This window comes from Parasteatoda tepidariorum, chromosome 2 (assembly GCF_043381705.1).
Source record: "Parasteatoda tepidariorum isolate YZ-2023 chromosome 2, CAS_Ptep_4.0, whole genome shotgun sequence".
NCBI lineage: Eukaryota > Metazoa > Arthropoda > Arachnida > Araneae > Theridiidae > Parasteatoda > Parasteatoda tepidariorum.
Genome location: NC_092205.1, coordinates 86,855,401 through 86,872,316, shown reverse-complemented (window position 1 = coordinate 86,872,316; position 16,916 = coordinate 86,855,401). Strand labels below are relative to the sequence as shown.

At 29.0% G+C, this 16,916-nt stretch overlaps 1 protein-coding gene and 1 long non-coding RNA gene across 3 annotated transcripts in view; one reads left to right on the top strand and one right to left on the bottom strand.

Annotated features, from left to right (window-relative positions):
* LOC139425029 (uncharacterized) overlaps window positions 1-16,916 on the top strand; it is a 187,641-nt gene that overhangs the window by 14,524 nt on the left and 156,201 nt on the right. The gene's annotated exons all lie outside the window — the stretch shown is intronic.
* Window positions 1-16,916, bottom strand: part of LOC107454068 (sodium/glucose cotransporter 4) — a 33,674-nt gene that overhangs the window by 11,861 nt on the left and 4,897 nt on the right. Inside the window, exons 2-5 of the mRNA XM_043053681.2 lie at window positions 7,456-7,527; window positions 4,793-4,897; window positions 3,692-3,751; window positions 3,488-3,592 (exon numbers count right to left, since the gene is read on the bottom strand). Coding sequence (XP_042909615.1) covers window positions 3,488-3,592; window positions 3,692-3,751; window positions 4,793-4,897; window positions 7,456-7,527 — 342 coding nt within the window. The remainder of the gene's footprint in view (window positions 1-3,487; window positions 3,593-3,691; window positions 3,752-4,792; window positions 4,898-7,455; window positions 7,528-16,916) is intronic.

The following is a 16,916-nucleotide window of genomic DNA, read 5'->3' as shown; positions in this document are numbered from 1 at the left end:
GGTTTCTTTGAAGTATTTAGCTTGATTCTGTACTATACGTTAGCTTCGTATTGTTGACTATTTGTGTTCTTAAACTTTTACTTTTTCTGTTTGTTCTTTGTTTGATAGCAATGTGATCTCTACATTTAATGGATTTAATTGAATTCCAAAACCACCGTTTACCGAAAGCTATTCTTTTCTCTTTCGGGGGCAAGGATTTTTTAGATACGTTTTTCTTCAACGAGCGTTTTTTTTTCCTTGTTTAAATATATATGCTTAACCAATATATATGCTTTCTGCGAAAAATGTTTTCCTTTAATAGTAAAAAAAAAATTATCAGGCAGAATTTATTTAGATTTAGACAGTTCTTTAAAGCATCACGTGATGATACTTTAAGGAGGCAGGTCCCTCACAAAACCCCTACAAGCAATTTTTAATGTAATTTTAATTAAATGAATGAATGAATTAATTAATTAATTATATGAATTAGTTAATTTCAATAAATAATTTAACAAAATATAACAAATAATAAGGAGGAGACTTTTTTTAAATAAATAAATTCAACTGGCCTGAAAGAGGCTGCTTTTTGCAGCGGAGCAGAGTCATAAACAATTATTTAAATTTTCAGCAATTGATCCCAAGACAAACTAGATGTTTCAACAAGACCAAGAACCAGCTCACAAGGTGAAGAAGTAAGAAGGGCGCAAAGTGCATTTTCTGGATATGATATTTTCTGAAGAATGGTCACCCTACTCCCCAGATCTCAATCCGATGAATGGTATGGTTTATTTTGGAATCTAGGATCTGCACTGAACCACATAATTGTGTAAACTCTCTGAAGCAATCACTTAGGATGGAATGGGATAGATAAAAGGTAGAAGACTTGATGTCCATTGTTGGATATTTTACTAAGCGTTTGCGCTTCATTATCGTTGCAAAAGGCAGCCTTTTTGAAGCCAATTGAATTTATTAGTAAAATTCTACTCCTATTAAATTTATTTATTTGTTATATGTGGTTAGTTTATTTATTTGTTATATGTTGTTAGTCTATTTATCTTTTTTGAAAAATACATTAAAAATTGCTTGTTTGATACTTTTGCCGCACTCTGCAATTATTTATATGTTGCGATGATATAAGTATTATTAATAATAAAGCCAATCATACTAAAAAAGCACAAAAATACCAACTATGCATATTTTGTATAGAGTTCTCACTGGTCTTGAAAGAATTTAATACTGAAAACGGAAATAAGACTAACTTAACCATTTACTAAATTTTGGACCTCCAACTAGTATTTATTTTCTTAAAAAAAGAGAAAAAAACATATCTGTATGAAATCTCTGTATAACTGTAATTTTTTTGCATTTTTAAAATAAGGAATTATTATAGTGGGAGAAATATCACAATTTTCAACAATTGTAACTGATAATTATTTCCAATTCACTCCCGATAATGCTGTTAAATAATGTTGTTATGTCTTTTATACATTTTAAAAATTAATCGTACGTAGTGGCGGTTAAAATCATTATAAATAAACTTTATTAAACAAAATTAAAACATACATTAGGCTACCACTTTAAATGGAAAAAAAGTCTCCCCGACAAATTAAGAAGATTCAAAATGAAATCGTTACTATAATAAATTGTGAAACTGTTGCAATAATGAACGATTAATGCCTAGTCTTACAGTGTTGCACAGTTATGAAAGTCAAACTATACCTCTATAAATAAATGCTAATAATGCTACACTTTTGCTATCAATTATTAATTTTTTTAAATTTATTTTATTTATTACCATCTTAAAATTCATTTTTTGGTTATTAGCTACCATTTAAAAAATGTAGAAATTATCTATGAGTCTAAGAAATTGGCATGCCTGTTATTATTTATTATATAACAAATATTTTCCACATTGTGTACAATTAAAAAAATATCAGATTAATCTTTTTATACACTTTTATAATTAATATTTTTTATTACGCTTTTTGTATAAGAAAAAATTATTCTAAAATATTTTTACAACCAATTTTGATTTTTTTTTTTAAAAATTTTTAACTTAGCTCAGGAAAAATATGTATACTTATCTACCAAATTTGGAATTACATGTATCTATTAAACTTCTTACATGTATCTATCAAACTTTGTGTTTCTTTATTTTCTTTATTTATTTTAACATTCGAACTTAGTACATATTGAAAAATGAATAATATTTTTTTATTCATAATCAATATTTTCACTAAACCATATTTTTTATAGATAATCAATAAAAAATACGTTCGTTTCCCTCTTTTAAAAATATTGTTTTTGATAATAAGCAGGAAATTACGCGGAAAAAATTTTTATTCCGATAAATATGATATACTATTGTATTCATTTCCTTCCAAGAAAAGGGAGAGAGTGAATGAAATTTTCTTTCTTATCAGTTGTTAAACGCTGTGTTTATTGCTTTATGTTTACTGCTATGTATATGTTTTGTAATTTTTCAATCATTGGTAATTTAAGTTCAAACTATCAAAAATATTATAAATTCAAACACTGATCTAATATTTCAAAATTCGTGTTATTAATTATTTCGATGTTGCGAAAACTCATAACTTGGTAAAGTAATGTGAAAAGTACCTTGATGAAGAAAAAAAATGATAGAGTATTTATAAGCTGAGAGTAACTTGATATTTTTTGTTTTTGTTTTAACTCTTTAAAGTAGAATTTTTGTTAAAAATATTTTGTTCGCTTTTTTCATTATTTTGTTTTAATTTAGATCAAAATAAGTGAAAAATATTATATTTAGCGTTTTAATAATTTTTGGTTATGAAATACAGCGTGAAATAGCAGTGTTTTATTTTTTTTATATAAAGATAAAATCTTTTAAACACAACTCACTTCCAAACAATATATTTTTTAAAAAAATTTGCATTAATTTACAATTATTTAGATCTAAGTGAAGCAGTTACTCATGACTGAAATTTCTTTAATTGACAAATGTTAGAATACGAAAAAAAAAGTCAAATTACATTTTGTTGGACTTTATACTTTAGTGCAATGATAATTCAGATAATATAAATTTCTTTTAGCAACGATTAGATTATTTTTTTATAATAAAAATATACCAAAATATATTTTTGTCCGCAAGCAGAGCGTCAGAGAAAAATTTATAAAAGAGACACCGGCGTCAAAGGGTTAACTACTTTTTTTAGTTTAGTAATATTACAATCATTTAATTTATGATAAAAATATATGGATTCATTAATACATAAAGATAAAATAATAAAATATATATTCCTTTATTCTGAGAAAAAATATTATGTTTATCATTAATTTATAATGCTTAACATGAATGTCTTGTTTCTTCAAGATAAATTTCAAAAATGAGATGATTGAGTTAGCAGTATTTTTTGGAAACGTTTCATTTTTATATTACATATGATGCTGAAATTTAAACCTTTTTTTTCTTATATCCATTACATTCTTTTGTTTATTTAATTATAGAACTATAAAAAAAAGAACATACCGAAATTTTCGTAAATACGTATAGCAGTAACGCCAAAACTGACAAATATATTCTAATTCTTTGTCCTCCAAACCTTTTACGTAAATATTCTGGCATTGTATAAACCTGAAAAATAGGCAAGAATATTGCTAATTAGCTTCTAAAAATAGAAATTCTTTGAATGGAAATACATCAAATAGAAAAGAATGAAATAAACATATTTACCCCAGATGCCATGTACACGGGAACAAAAAACCAACCTAGCACGAGAACTACCATCATAGCCTGTGGAGAAAAAAAAACGAAACATGTAACCGAAGTACAGAAAGAAACAGTACATGAGTAAAAATTATCTCAAAACTTTTGTTTTCGAAAAACAAAAATGTTCTGAAAAATATCATACAAGTTTTATTTTACCACATGAGAATCAACGAACAATCCATTTAAACAAGTTTTTGCACAGTTAACTGAAACCTTTCTATTACCTCTCCTCTTTTAAATACTATATCTACCGTATAAGGATCCCTTAATTTTTTGCAGACATCATACATCTATTATGTAGACTGAAACGTTTTATCCAAAATGTTTTTGCTTACTGAATATTTTCGATATAGTTCGTAATTAATGCTACATTTGAAAAAAAAAATATATTTTGAATTTCCAGATTGCGTAGAAGTTTCAAACTGCTCCGAATGCATAAAATTGTTCCAAAACGCTTCAAAAATTCAAAGTTGCTGTTCCGAATCATACAAAAACACCTGCCACCCGTTTATTTTACTGTACAGGGAGCATAATACAAAACAGACCACCTTGAATAACTTATGTATAATAATTGCAACTTTTCGTTTTAGGACTCGATCTTAACCGTTCTAGCGGGTGCAAATTAATTAGTGCAGACGATCTTTTTTATTTATTTTGCGAGGGACATTCTACGGAACAGTACCTTACTCACGCTCATATATACCTTGAGGCAGCTATTTTGTTGTGGTGGGTGTAATTTTCGTCTATCACGTTTTGGGCAGGAGATTGTATTTCCGTAATAAATACTGTGCAAAATACACTTTTTGCAATCCCAGTTGCTCAAAATCTATTTCAATGTTCCAGGTAGTTTCAGAGCTTATAAAGTCTACGCAGTGCTGGGCAATTGGGAAGCATGTTGAGGATCTCTCTGATCGAAATTGCAGTAGTCTAGAGTGCGCCTGCGCAAATGTTGTGTCAGAATCATAATTTAAAAATGAATCCCAGACCGTCTCTTATGATGCATTGAACTCCAAACTAATGCATATAATGCACTAGTTTGACGTAAAATTCCCAAACCAAACTTACATTGAGTTCGAATCCAGCAATTCCGATTCCTGAACTGGCAGCTGAGCCCGTCAGTCCGATAAAATGACCACTTCCAATGTTGCTTGCAAATAAAGAGGCACCGACCTGAAAAAGAAAACAATCATTATGTTGAGCCGAAATTGACTATTTTGAGCCAAAATCAGTTGACATTTGTATTCAAGATCGCAAATTTAAGCTGCGAAATAAGTTTTTGAAAATGAATTGGATTTCTATTTAAAATATTAAAAGTAAATAGACCCTAATACCCCCATAACCACTGGCCCGAATTTTTATAAGTGTAAGGTACCCTTTATCGTTTGATTTTTATAGCCTTCCCGAAATTCTAATTTATTTCCGAGTTTAAAAAAATAAATAAAAGGGAAATGTGATTAAACAATTGTCAATCTGAAATTTTTTAGATCCTCAGGATTGTTACCTAGGATTTTAAAATTACCTTTACGAAACGTTTGGAACGTTTTAAATAGTTTCCCCTAATATGAATGATAATGAAATGAATAAAGTAACAGTAATAATTTCCTCTAGCATAAATGCGGAATACAAATGAGAAAAGTAACAGTATTCCTCATTCAGTTACTAATATCTGTAAAAAAATACTATTTCTAAACCAAATCATATTATTAATAAAACACGATTATTAGACTAGTTTTAAAATAAATTTTACCTCATTAATTATAATTAATAATGTTTCGTTTGCTAATATGTTTACTGAATAAAAAAAATTATAAAATAGGTTAGTAAACTTAATACTTTTCTTCTTTATGTTATGAAAAACTAAACCGAGCAGGACTTGAATATATATAAAATTAATTATTACCGATGAAACACGTAAAACGTGCTGGTATTGATAATGTTTTAAAGAAAAAAATAATTTGTGGCGAAAAAAAAAACTGATGTAGGCTTTTAAAACTTTCTGAAATAACCCGTCTTCATAATAGAGCTATAGGCATATTTACCTAACAAAACTGCTAAGCTGCTTAACATTCTATATTCTTAATTTAAAAAAAAAATCGTCTCCACACTAATCAGTTACAAATATATTTACACTTATAAAAAAAGCCTTATATTCATTTTATTGTTTTGCAGTCTAGGTTTTAAAAAAAAAGCATCTTTTAGCTCAGATTGTCTGTGACACGAATTAAACTCGAAAGGTCAAGAGACTGATTTGGCATAGATTCCTTTAAGAGACGAAACAGAGTTAAAGAAGGGAGGTGGGGGGAAGGATTGGTGAATGTCATGGATTGAATAAAGCATAATCATTCAGGAAAGGAGAAAAAAAATAGCAAATTTTGTGTTTATATAAAAAACTTTGCTTTATCGAGGCAACTTTCAAGATCAGTTAATGAAATTTCAATTGTGTCCTGATGACTGAAAGGCGGATATATGCATGCGTATTACGCATTTAAACTCTATATATGTGTTTCAGATCTATTACAGGCTTTTTTTGACATTCATCAATGAGGGGTGTGGCTAAAATTGCCAGAGCAAAATTAAAATTGAGGAGGGATAGTTGGGAATCTCCCTATGTCCTGGGGATGTGAAAAATCTTTCTAAAATGTTTGCAGAACCAAAATTTTTTACTTCCCGAAAGGAAAAATCTTTCTGCAAGAACTTTCTAACAATTTGCGTGTCGCTGAGATTCTGACTCGGGGCTGATAATCATGAAATGAAATGTTTTAGGTGCTGGTAAAATTGTTTAAACTTTTTTATTCTCATCTAATATCTATGAATTTAATTTTAAAAAATTTAACCACCACTTCATAAGATTTATTTTAACACATATATTTCCATAAGTTATGCATTCAGGTATGTGTGAGCATTAAAAAGCAAAACTAATAAGCAATGAACAAATTGAAGAATTGGCACATTCAGGGCTATGAAAGGATTCAAACCTTTAATCTTCCCTTTGCAGAACTTATGTCTAAACTGACAAAGAAATTCCTCCCCAAAACATCACTGTAAAGTAATAGGTTTCATATATAAGTTTTGATTGTCCGAACGTGTAGTGATGGTTAGAATTCTACTATATCTGATTCATTAAACTAAAATTAAATTATAAATCCTTAAATCGTTCGCAATTGAAAGCAATCTACTTCGAAATGTAAGTATAAATGGAGTTTTAAATCATAATGGTCGAAAGTAATAGCTTTTTAATCTATCATTAAAGAAGATTCTTTTTAAAAAAATATTTAAATTAAAAACAAAATAGACTTAATGTAAAAGAATAATGTTAAAAACACGAAAAAAAATAAGAATTAAAAGCGATAGAATATCATTATTGGTGTTTCGTTGAAAATGATATCTTTCTCTTCGTTGAAAAATTCTAGGAAAATGTTTACTTAAATTCTTTTTTCTCTCGTTACAAGCATATTATGACAATCACAGCTCTATTATGCCTATTATCTCTCCTAGAAACTGTGAAAAATGAGGAGATTACGCAACCACAACTTTTTCGTGGAATATTAAAAAAATAAGAGTGTTTATTGTTTTTTCATAAACTCTATCGATACATTCATAACAATAAGGAGAGAGTGGAGGGGGGAGTCCGAGAAGGAAGATCAGCTAAATTACGAAAGCGACAAGCTCTCCAAATAATTACGCCTTTTAACAAAATATCAAAATATACACATAAAATATACACTTACGGGAATCCAATGCATACTTCTACTTGCAAGAAAGTATCCACTCACGCTGTCTCTTTTGCTTCGAACAGAAGACTGAAAAAAGAAAAAAATAAAGATTTAAATTAATAAGCAGGAGATGGGAAAAAGAACAAAAAGCATTCAGAATAATTAACAAAATTCAGAAAAAAGAAAATCGTTAAAATTAATAAACAGAAGACTGAAAAAAGAAGAAGAAGTCATTTAAATTAATAAACGGAAGGCAGAAAAAAAGGAGAAAAATTATTCAAGTTAATAAACACAAGACAGAAAATATAAAAAATAAATAAATAAATAAATAAATCATTCTAATTAATACAAAAAATTTAAAAACCACTTAAAAAATCTTTGAGACTGTAGCACAAATGAGAAGTTCTCGGGAGAAGTAAAATAGTCATGAATAACAAAATGTATTAAAAACAACTCAGTTATAGAACAGTTTCCAACGCAGAAAAAAGAAGAGGAGTTTGCCTGGTCAAGCTGTATCGTCTATCAAACGATCTGTATCTGTAACGTTCGAATCCTGTCATAACCCTTTGAGTTGTTCTTCTCTTAATTATCTGTTTTTCAGCCTGACAAAGGCTTATAAGCCGTTCTTCCTATCAAGCACACAAGCCTGTATACGTATGTGTACCAATAAATAAAAGAAATTAAACACGGTGCTTAATAATCATAAATAGTAAAAGCTTTTAATTTTTATTTCAGCTCATTTTATAAGGAAAACGTGACTCGGAGATATTTTACTCGCAAATACATGCTAAAACGTTTAATAAATTCTGGCAGCCATGGATATTTCACTCCTCCCGAAAACAAGCTGGAATTGAAGTTCGTTTTTTCTAACTAACTTCCCTGATCTCTAATTAAAATTAAATTCCGTTGGATGCTTAAGAAGGAGTTCAAAGTCAGTCCTTTAAGAAGGAGTCCAAAATCAAATTTAATTCATTGGATAAAAGTTCTAAGTGACATTTTATAGTGATTTTGAGTAAATCAGGGTAATCAGGAAAAAAGTTTATAAACTGGTAGAAAAAGATCGAGTAAACAAAAAGTCTCCAACTAATTACCATCAAACAAAAATATTTGTAAATTAAATATTTGTGTAGGAAATTGCCGAAATGAAATTGGCATAAGTTTCAGCTCATAGTTTTTTTTTAATTTATCGAGAAATGAAGATATTTTGGTTAATTAACTTAATTAAATTTAGTTAATTAAAATTTCTAAATTGACAATACGAAATAAAGATTGTGCCCTCCTTTATTTCTTGTTTGCAATCTTCAAGTTGACGAAATCTATATCCCGAACACTTCTTTAAACTATTCGCGTCATAACGTTCTCACTCTCAGCATTTTGATTTCTGTCAGAAGGCAAGTTTTCACCAGCTATCGACTGCTTGCTGTCGAATGCCATTGAATATTTTTTTTACTTAAAAAATGCTCAAAGACTTTCACATAGAACTATCACCCGAGATCGCCACCTGTTTCTGTCAAATTCCCTTGAAGCTTTCTTTTACTCTGGAAACATACAAAGATTTTCACTTATAATCTTCATCCACTGAGATCTTCATCTGTTTGCTGTCGAATATTTTTGAAACCTATTTACTCAAAGATTTTCGCTTAGAATCATCGTCCGCTTAGAATCATTATCCACCTGCTTACAATCGAATGTCTTTGAAACTTTCTTTTTCTCCAGAAACACTCACCAGAGAAAGACATTAACTTAGATCCTTTATCCACTGTGATCTCCGAAACTTAAAGACTTGGGAAAGTAAACCAAAGTTGTGTAAATAAAAGAAGACTAAATGAAGATCTTTATATTTTCAGAAGTGTCACAAAGAAAATAACCTTGTTCCACTATGCTCCTGATTTCCTTTTATTCTGCTTTATTTATTTATTTTAGAGTTTACTAAATAATCATCATGGAAAAAATAGAGGCCGGCAACAAAGTATGAGTAAAAACGAAACTAATTAAAGATTTTTGTTGACAGTTTCTAATGTTTCCATTTCTGTTCTTTGGCAGTATATGAGAGAAGAAGAAAAAGAAACCATTTGGATAGATCCTCTCAAAGGCTATTCTTTTCTTTCTATTTAAATATCAGGTTATTTTATCATTCAAGGTTAAACAGTATTATTTGAATTCAGCAAAGCACTGTAGACAGTCGTGAGCAGACATATTTACAGTTCTTTCTTTTTCTCTCTCTTTTTTTGTAGTCTCCGAGTATTCCAAGCGAAAGCAACGTTGAATTAATTTATGTATTGCATTGCTTAATTTGAATGCTATTGCATAAGTTTATGTAAAAAGAGCAAAAACCCGAGAAGTGTCTCATTTAAATAATCAACAAAGATTATTACACTACTGCTTGAGGAAAGTAAAATAAATGTTGCAGGTAGTGGTCATTTTAAGCATTGCTGAACAAGGGCAACATCATTAAGTTACCTGGGAATAATTTACTTGGTTGAAAAAAAGCATACATTAATATTAATGATTATAATAATTACCATTATTTTGAATTGCAATACACTTGATACATTATGTCAATACAATGAGCTAAAAAATGGCACTTTTTGTTTTAGAGTTTTATTTTTATTTGTACGTTTTCTACATTTCCCGTTTTATTCATTTGCAAATCTCTTTAGCCTTCGTCACCTTTTTTTGATCATTTAAATATTTTTTTTCATTCTGAAACTATATTCGAATGTTTAATTGTAGTATTAATCAATAAGTTTTGCTAATTTAATTGAGTGTTTAAGTTACGTTTTAATAAACAATTTAAATAATTGCTATTATTTGGAAAAAACCTCTACCTGACACGTGATTACTAAAAATAAATTGCACGCTCTCTAAGCACCCAAGTTTTGCTAATTTGTATTTCTTTTTAATCAATATTTTTTTAACTTTTTTTCCTATTTTATAATTTTGTACATAAAATTAACTTCGCTGAAGCTATATTCGAATGTTTAATTCACTTTTGCTTTAATTAATTAAAAATTTTGAATAACTCTCTACTTACTATTACGTAGTGTCAATACAATGAGCTAGAAAATAAAACTTTCATTTTATAATTTTTTCATGTTTTTTAAATTTTTGGTTTCATTGATTTTTAGTTTCATTCCTTCTTTCAAATGTTACATTTTTGTACATAAAATTAATTTTCATAACATAATTTGGTCGTAGTTAATTTTTATCACTAATTAACTAGTATAATTTTGCATTCTAGTACATCCCTAAGCATTCTAGTACAGTAAATTAAACTTGCATTTGAAATGATTCAATAATCTCTAGATTATAATATATGTTTAGCACATGAAGATCCAATCAATAAAAAAAAAGCTATTCACAAGGGTTACAATTTTTTTTTTGCTCTGTAAGTGATAAGAATTTGTTAAAATTAACGAGTGTTTAGTATTTAAACTATTAGTTAGTTATTATTAAAACTTATTGACCTCTTAAAGGAAGAATATCTGAAAGCGATATTCGTTGTAAAACCAGCGATAATAGGATTCGTTCGGCACTTATAAAAAGTATTATGAGATAAAAATATTGTGATAAAAAAATTATTTATCAAATATTGTTTTATTAGCTTTTATTTTAAAATTTAGAATTAATGATTTTTCAACTGGGATTGTTTAATATATATATAAATTGGGATTGTTTAATAATATTTAGAAATATGAAGAGTAGTGATGATTACGAATGTATTAGGGTATATCTTTGTTTTTACTTTTACTGCCACTTTCTAAGTTTTCTGTGGACCGTACGGATCCTGCGATAACTATGTTTGATATTCTCCAAATATTACTTCAAAATTGAAGTGACAGTTAAAGAGAGAAAATGTCCGCTACTCTTAATCGTAGAATTTCTAATATTTTTCATAATTTTCAATGGTTTATCATTGTCTCACAATCAGGCTTTCACATTAACGGTAAAACCAGAAATGCGAACTGCTCCACTTTCGGCTAACCATTTTGTGAAGTGATAGAGAAATAAAAACCAAAATTTCCATAATTTTTATAATATTTCATAATATTTTTTTAATTATTATCAATTTTTATAATATTTCTTTAATAATTATAAATTTTTATTATATTTTATGAAATTTGCCAATATTTTATAATTAGTCGTAGGGGTCCAGGGGATAGAGGACTCGCCTTCCAATGAGGTGACCTGGGTTTGAATCCCGGTGATGTCTGGTTGATACGAATTCGGCTCTCGACTCGCGCAGACCACAGTACTGATGTATAATATCCTCAGTGGTAAACGGGATTATTGGTTAGAATCTCCTTGCTGTTCGGCTTATCGTGGGAGATTTTCGTGGTTTTTCCTCTCCACGTAACTAAAAGGCGGGCTAGTTTCCTCAATAAGTCCTTCACAAAGGTTAATTTGTCAAAATGTTTGATCCAGGAGTTCTCTTTATAACCATCTTTGAGCAGCTGACCAAATTTTTGGGTTTACGACTACTGTTGTTTAATCCCGTACCCTTGTAATTTTGAATCGACTCCAAAAGACAAGAGAACCACTGGATCAAGTATTAGGAGATATTTGCCTGCGTGGAGGACTTTTGATGGAACTAACACGCATTTGCGTTGCATGGAGAGAAAGACCTCTAGAACTTCCCACGGTTAGCCTGACGGCGAAGGGAATCTAAACCATGATTCGTCTACCACTGAGGATATTTCACGTCAGCACTGTAGTCAGCTCAAGCCGGATGTGGATTCGTATCGACCAGTCATCGCTGGATTCGAACCTGGTGTAATACATATTTGAATGAAATTAAAAATTTAAAACATTTGCATTATTATGAAATGTATAATCAATTTTTTAATGTGACTGATAATGATCCAAGTTATGCACATGCCCCAGACCGCCTCACTCCTTGACCCAGCCCTACAGGAGGACTTTTGATGGAACTAACCCTCATTTGCGTTACATGAAGAGGAAAACCACGAAAACCTCCCGCGGTTTGATTGACGGTAAGAGGACTCTAACGCATGATCCGTCAATCACTTAAGATATTTTACTTCAGCACTGTGGTCGGTGCAAGCTGGATGCGGAATTCGTATCGATCAGCCGTCGCTGGGATTCGAACACGGTCACGTCATTGGAAGGATAACGCTCTATTTCCAGAGCCATCACGGCTCTACAGGAGTTCCTTTGTCTTCCTGGTTGGTCTCAAAATTTCAAGATTACGGAGTTAAACATTGACATACGTAGACTCAGAATCGGGTCAGCTGTTTATCGCCGATTTTAAAATGAGATAATAAAAAAACTCTGTAACGATAGCTACGAAATTATTCTACTCTTCAACTGGGTAAGTGGAGCCGTTTGTGGAGCAAAATTATTCGAACTAAGCGACTTGTAAAATAAATATTTGAATTTTTTATATGTAGTAGTGGCCAACATTACTTAAATTGATGTTTTCTAATTCAAGAAACAACATTAATCTCTAGAAAAACTACTTTCACAAAACAAGTTGGTCTCCTGATAAAAATTAAAAAAAGCTCTAATAAACAATATAAGATGTAATTTTAAGTTCTTAACACAACAGTTTTATTTCCAAAATTTTACTGTATTCGAAACTGGATGCACCTGCTGTTAACCAGAAACAAGTTATTTTGCTCTTTTGATAATAGGTATTGTTTTATTTAAGAGGACAACTTAGTCTTTGGAATGAATGTTTTTGTTTTATTTATGTTGAATTACCAGATGTTGCTATTTTGTTTACTTCTAAAAAATTTCAAAAGTTTATGTGTATGTTACAATACAGAAGTGACAGTTGCAAATAATTTACTTCTTTTGAAAATGAGGAAGAAAATAAATTACTGCTGATGTTTTCTTTTGCCGGAAAAGAAACAGCCTCGCATGTTGTTTTTTTCACGTAAGGAACTCATTTTGTCAGTTTTTAGGACATCGCATTGAAAACTGAAAAAATTAAAGCTTAATATTACCGATATTTTCTTAATTTAGTGTAAATATAAACTATTTTAACGTTTCAACTCATAATACTCATATTTTATCCATTCATGCCCAGGCACATTAAGTAGTCTACGTATAAAAAACTAGAGTTTGAGAAAAGTGGCAGTACATAATTGTTTTTACCAAGTGAATACTTCTTTCTGTTACCTACCACTTTAAATTAGAAAAAAGTAATCCAACTAATTTCAGATCCATTTAAATTATTATTATTATTATTATATTACGGTAGATAGAACTTCCTTTTTCTGAAAAATAAATCCTATCAATAAACCATTTATGCTACCACTTTTTTTCTTTTTTGAAAAAAGTAACTGTCCCTTTAAAAGGACGTTGTGGGCACATGCCAGGAGTTAAGACATGCCAGGTTGATTGTCAAAAAGAGATTCAATATTTAAAACTAATATTCATATAACTGCTATGATCTAAATTTATACAAACTTCACGATCCACGAATTTAATTAAATTAAAAAATGGTAGCTAAATTTTCTCAAAACTTCTAAAATATTTTAAAAATAATTTTTCAATTATAATTTACAAAAAAAAAATCCCNACGTATAAAATACTACAATCTGAGAAAGCGGCAGTACATAATAGTTTTTACCAAGTGGATATTTCTTTCTGTTACCTACCACTTAAAATTAAAAAAAGGTAATTTGGCTAATTTCAGATCCATTTAAATTATTATTACATATTATGGTAGACAGGGCTTCCTTTTTCTGAAAAATAAATCCTACCAATAAACCATTTATGCTACCACGTTTTTCTTTTTTGAAAAAACTAACTGTCCTTTTAAAAGGATGTAATGGGGGCAATGTTGATTATTAACAATGCTAGAAAGAGACTCATAATTTAAACTAATATTCGCAGAATTCGTATATATATATATATATATATGATTAATAATATATATAATTATGCTTAATTTAATTGCTGAACAAAATTGTAAACGCGTGCACTAAATTTTGTTTTTGAGCATTGCAATTCATTTCAATAAAAATTGTGATAATGAAAGTTTATATTTCACATGTTTTATTCCTTTGCAATGTCAGATTAAATGTGACAAGAGATATTTACTACATTAATCTAAATTATTTCTTGAATAGCCTGAAGTGTAATTCTGCAGAAAATAAACGAAGAAGATATGATAAAAAAGAACTGCCAAATACTGTCATATTTTAATTTTTGTTTTATCTGTCCTCTGTGATGTAAAACAGAATAAAACTCCGGGGTGTTGAGCAGCGAGGACAAAACAGCATTTTAAATAATAAGCTTATCATAATAAGTTCACATAATAAGATATTCATCATCAATTCTAACATTTTGACTACTTTCACTTTATTGTTTACCAAGGATATAGCTGTCAACTTTTACACTTTTTGCTCAGTGAAATTGTAAACCAATCAAAGCGCATTTAAAGTAAATTGAAATGTTTTTATCTTCCAAATTATTAAAATTCGACTACCAAGGTAGCATGCAGAGGGGAAAATGTGAAGGGGTAACAACCCTAAGTATCAGTAGAACAAAAAGAGTAGTTTAATCCACCATAATAAATCGATAATTTAAACATAAGGTAGAGGACAACATCGAGTTCTCAGAAACTATTAGTCGGATTTCGTTCAAATTTTGTATTTTGCAGAATAAATTACATCCTTTATAATGATGTAAAAAATTGTAAACTTTGCTATTCAAAATGTTTTCGACTATCATTAAATAAATAAAGTAGTAAAAATAATAAAAGATTATTCAAAAATATTTTTTGCATGCAATTATCTTTGGATAAACGAGTTATAAAATTCGTTTATTGTATGTAAAACTTTTTTGATCCTCTTAAAAAAATATCTTGAGATATGGCGAAAAACGCAAAAAGTAAAATAACAACATGGGTCCAAATTTTGTACCGCTCTTCACACCAAACTACCGGTACCATATTTCCATACTTCGGATAATTTTGGGGTCTGGAATTCAAATCCATCGGAAAAAAAGGGTATGCTAATTCAGAGAAAATGCGTTTTTGTGTCTGATTTCGTAACTTAAAATGTCGTCGACACTAATTAATTAGCATATTTGAGGTCACCCCCTCAAACCATAATGATTGAGTCCTAGGACGTGAAGATTCGATCATTGGATCAAAAGTTATTCAGTTTCCGTTCAGACTCCATTTTTTTTCTTTTTTTGCGCTCTTTACATTTTTTTCCCCTTTTAATAAGCAACAATTAATTGAAAGGGGACTATAAATTTATAATTGACTAATAATTAATTGAAAGTAACTAATTAACTAATTAATTGAAAGGGGACACTATAAATTTTGGCAGATTTGGAAAACTGTTTTGCACTTTCGTATATTCTTCGTTGCCAAACAGCACATTATATTGTTAAGATGCAAATAAAACAAAGCTTTTACACTGAATGAGTAACTTAAGTTGCGCTTAAATAACAACTTCAGAGAATTCTTATTCATCGTATCTTAGATGTATCATGTTAATAGATAGTATGAATGGAATGAATATGCTGATTACGTATTTTAATAGTCAATTTCGATCTCTTTTCTTTAATAAAGAGATAATGAGCTTGAACGGACAAAAAACTCTAAGAGTCTTGTGTGGTCAAGAACAAAGTTTTCTAAAAAAATACTACTACATTAGTTTACATTTGATTCAAAATAAAGATAACCGTTCAAATTTCTTTGTAAATAAAATAGGTATATCAAGAAAAAAAACTTAACGCGACCAAAGATTTAAAGCAAAGATTAGTAATTTTTTTTATGAAATTTCAAAAAGTGTCTACACTAGCTATCCCTACTTAAGATATATATTAGTTTTAAATCTATTAATTCTACTGTTAAGTGCTCGCAAAGTAGTTTAATTTTTCTAGAAAAGAATTCTTAGTTGACTATTTGCTTCTACTTTATAAAATCTTTCATTATGATCATTTAAGCTGGCAACGATCCAACTTTATATAACAGCTCACTGAAATTTTGCGTTTTATAATTGAAAATGATTGAAAAATTTATGCCTTAATATTTAATTTCATTTTTACGTTTGTAAAATTAATTTAAAAAGATTACCGACACACAATCATAATTCAATTAAATGTGTTAAAGTCTTGGTAATGATTTTAGCATACGCTTAAATTCCAGCAGAAATTGTTTAATTTTAAAATTGTGAATTCGATTGTTATTTCACTAACATTGAAAAGAAGAAATAAAAGCATTAATAAAAACCATGAAAGATTACAACTATTCTATGCGAGTTGGCCTTGAAACAGGACTTCAAAGTTTCATTTAATTTTATTTTCAATAACTTATATTTTCTCATTAAAAAATTTAATTTCCATTAAAAATAATTAACAGTGTTTACAAAAAGATCTGAAGCTAAACAATCTTTAATGGATTTTTCTTTAAATGATCTAAAGTGATTTTTACATCAAAGGTTTTTCTTACATGTGTGATTTCTAATAAATAAGTAAAATTAATATATATA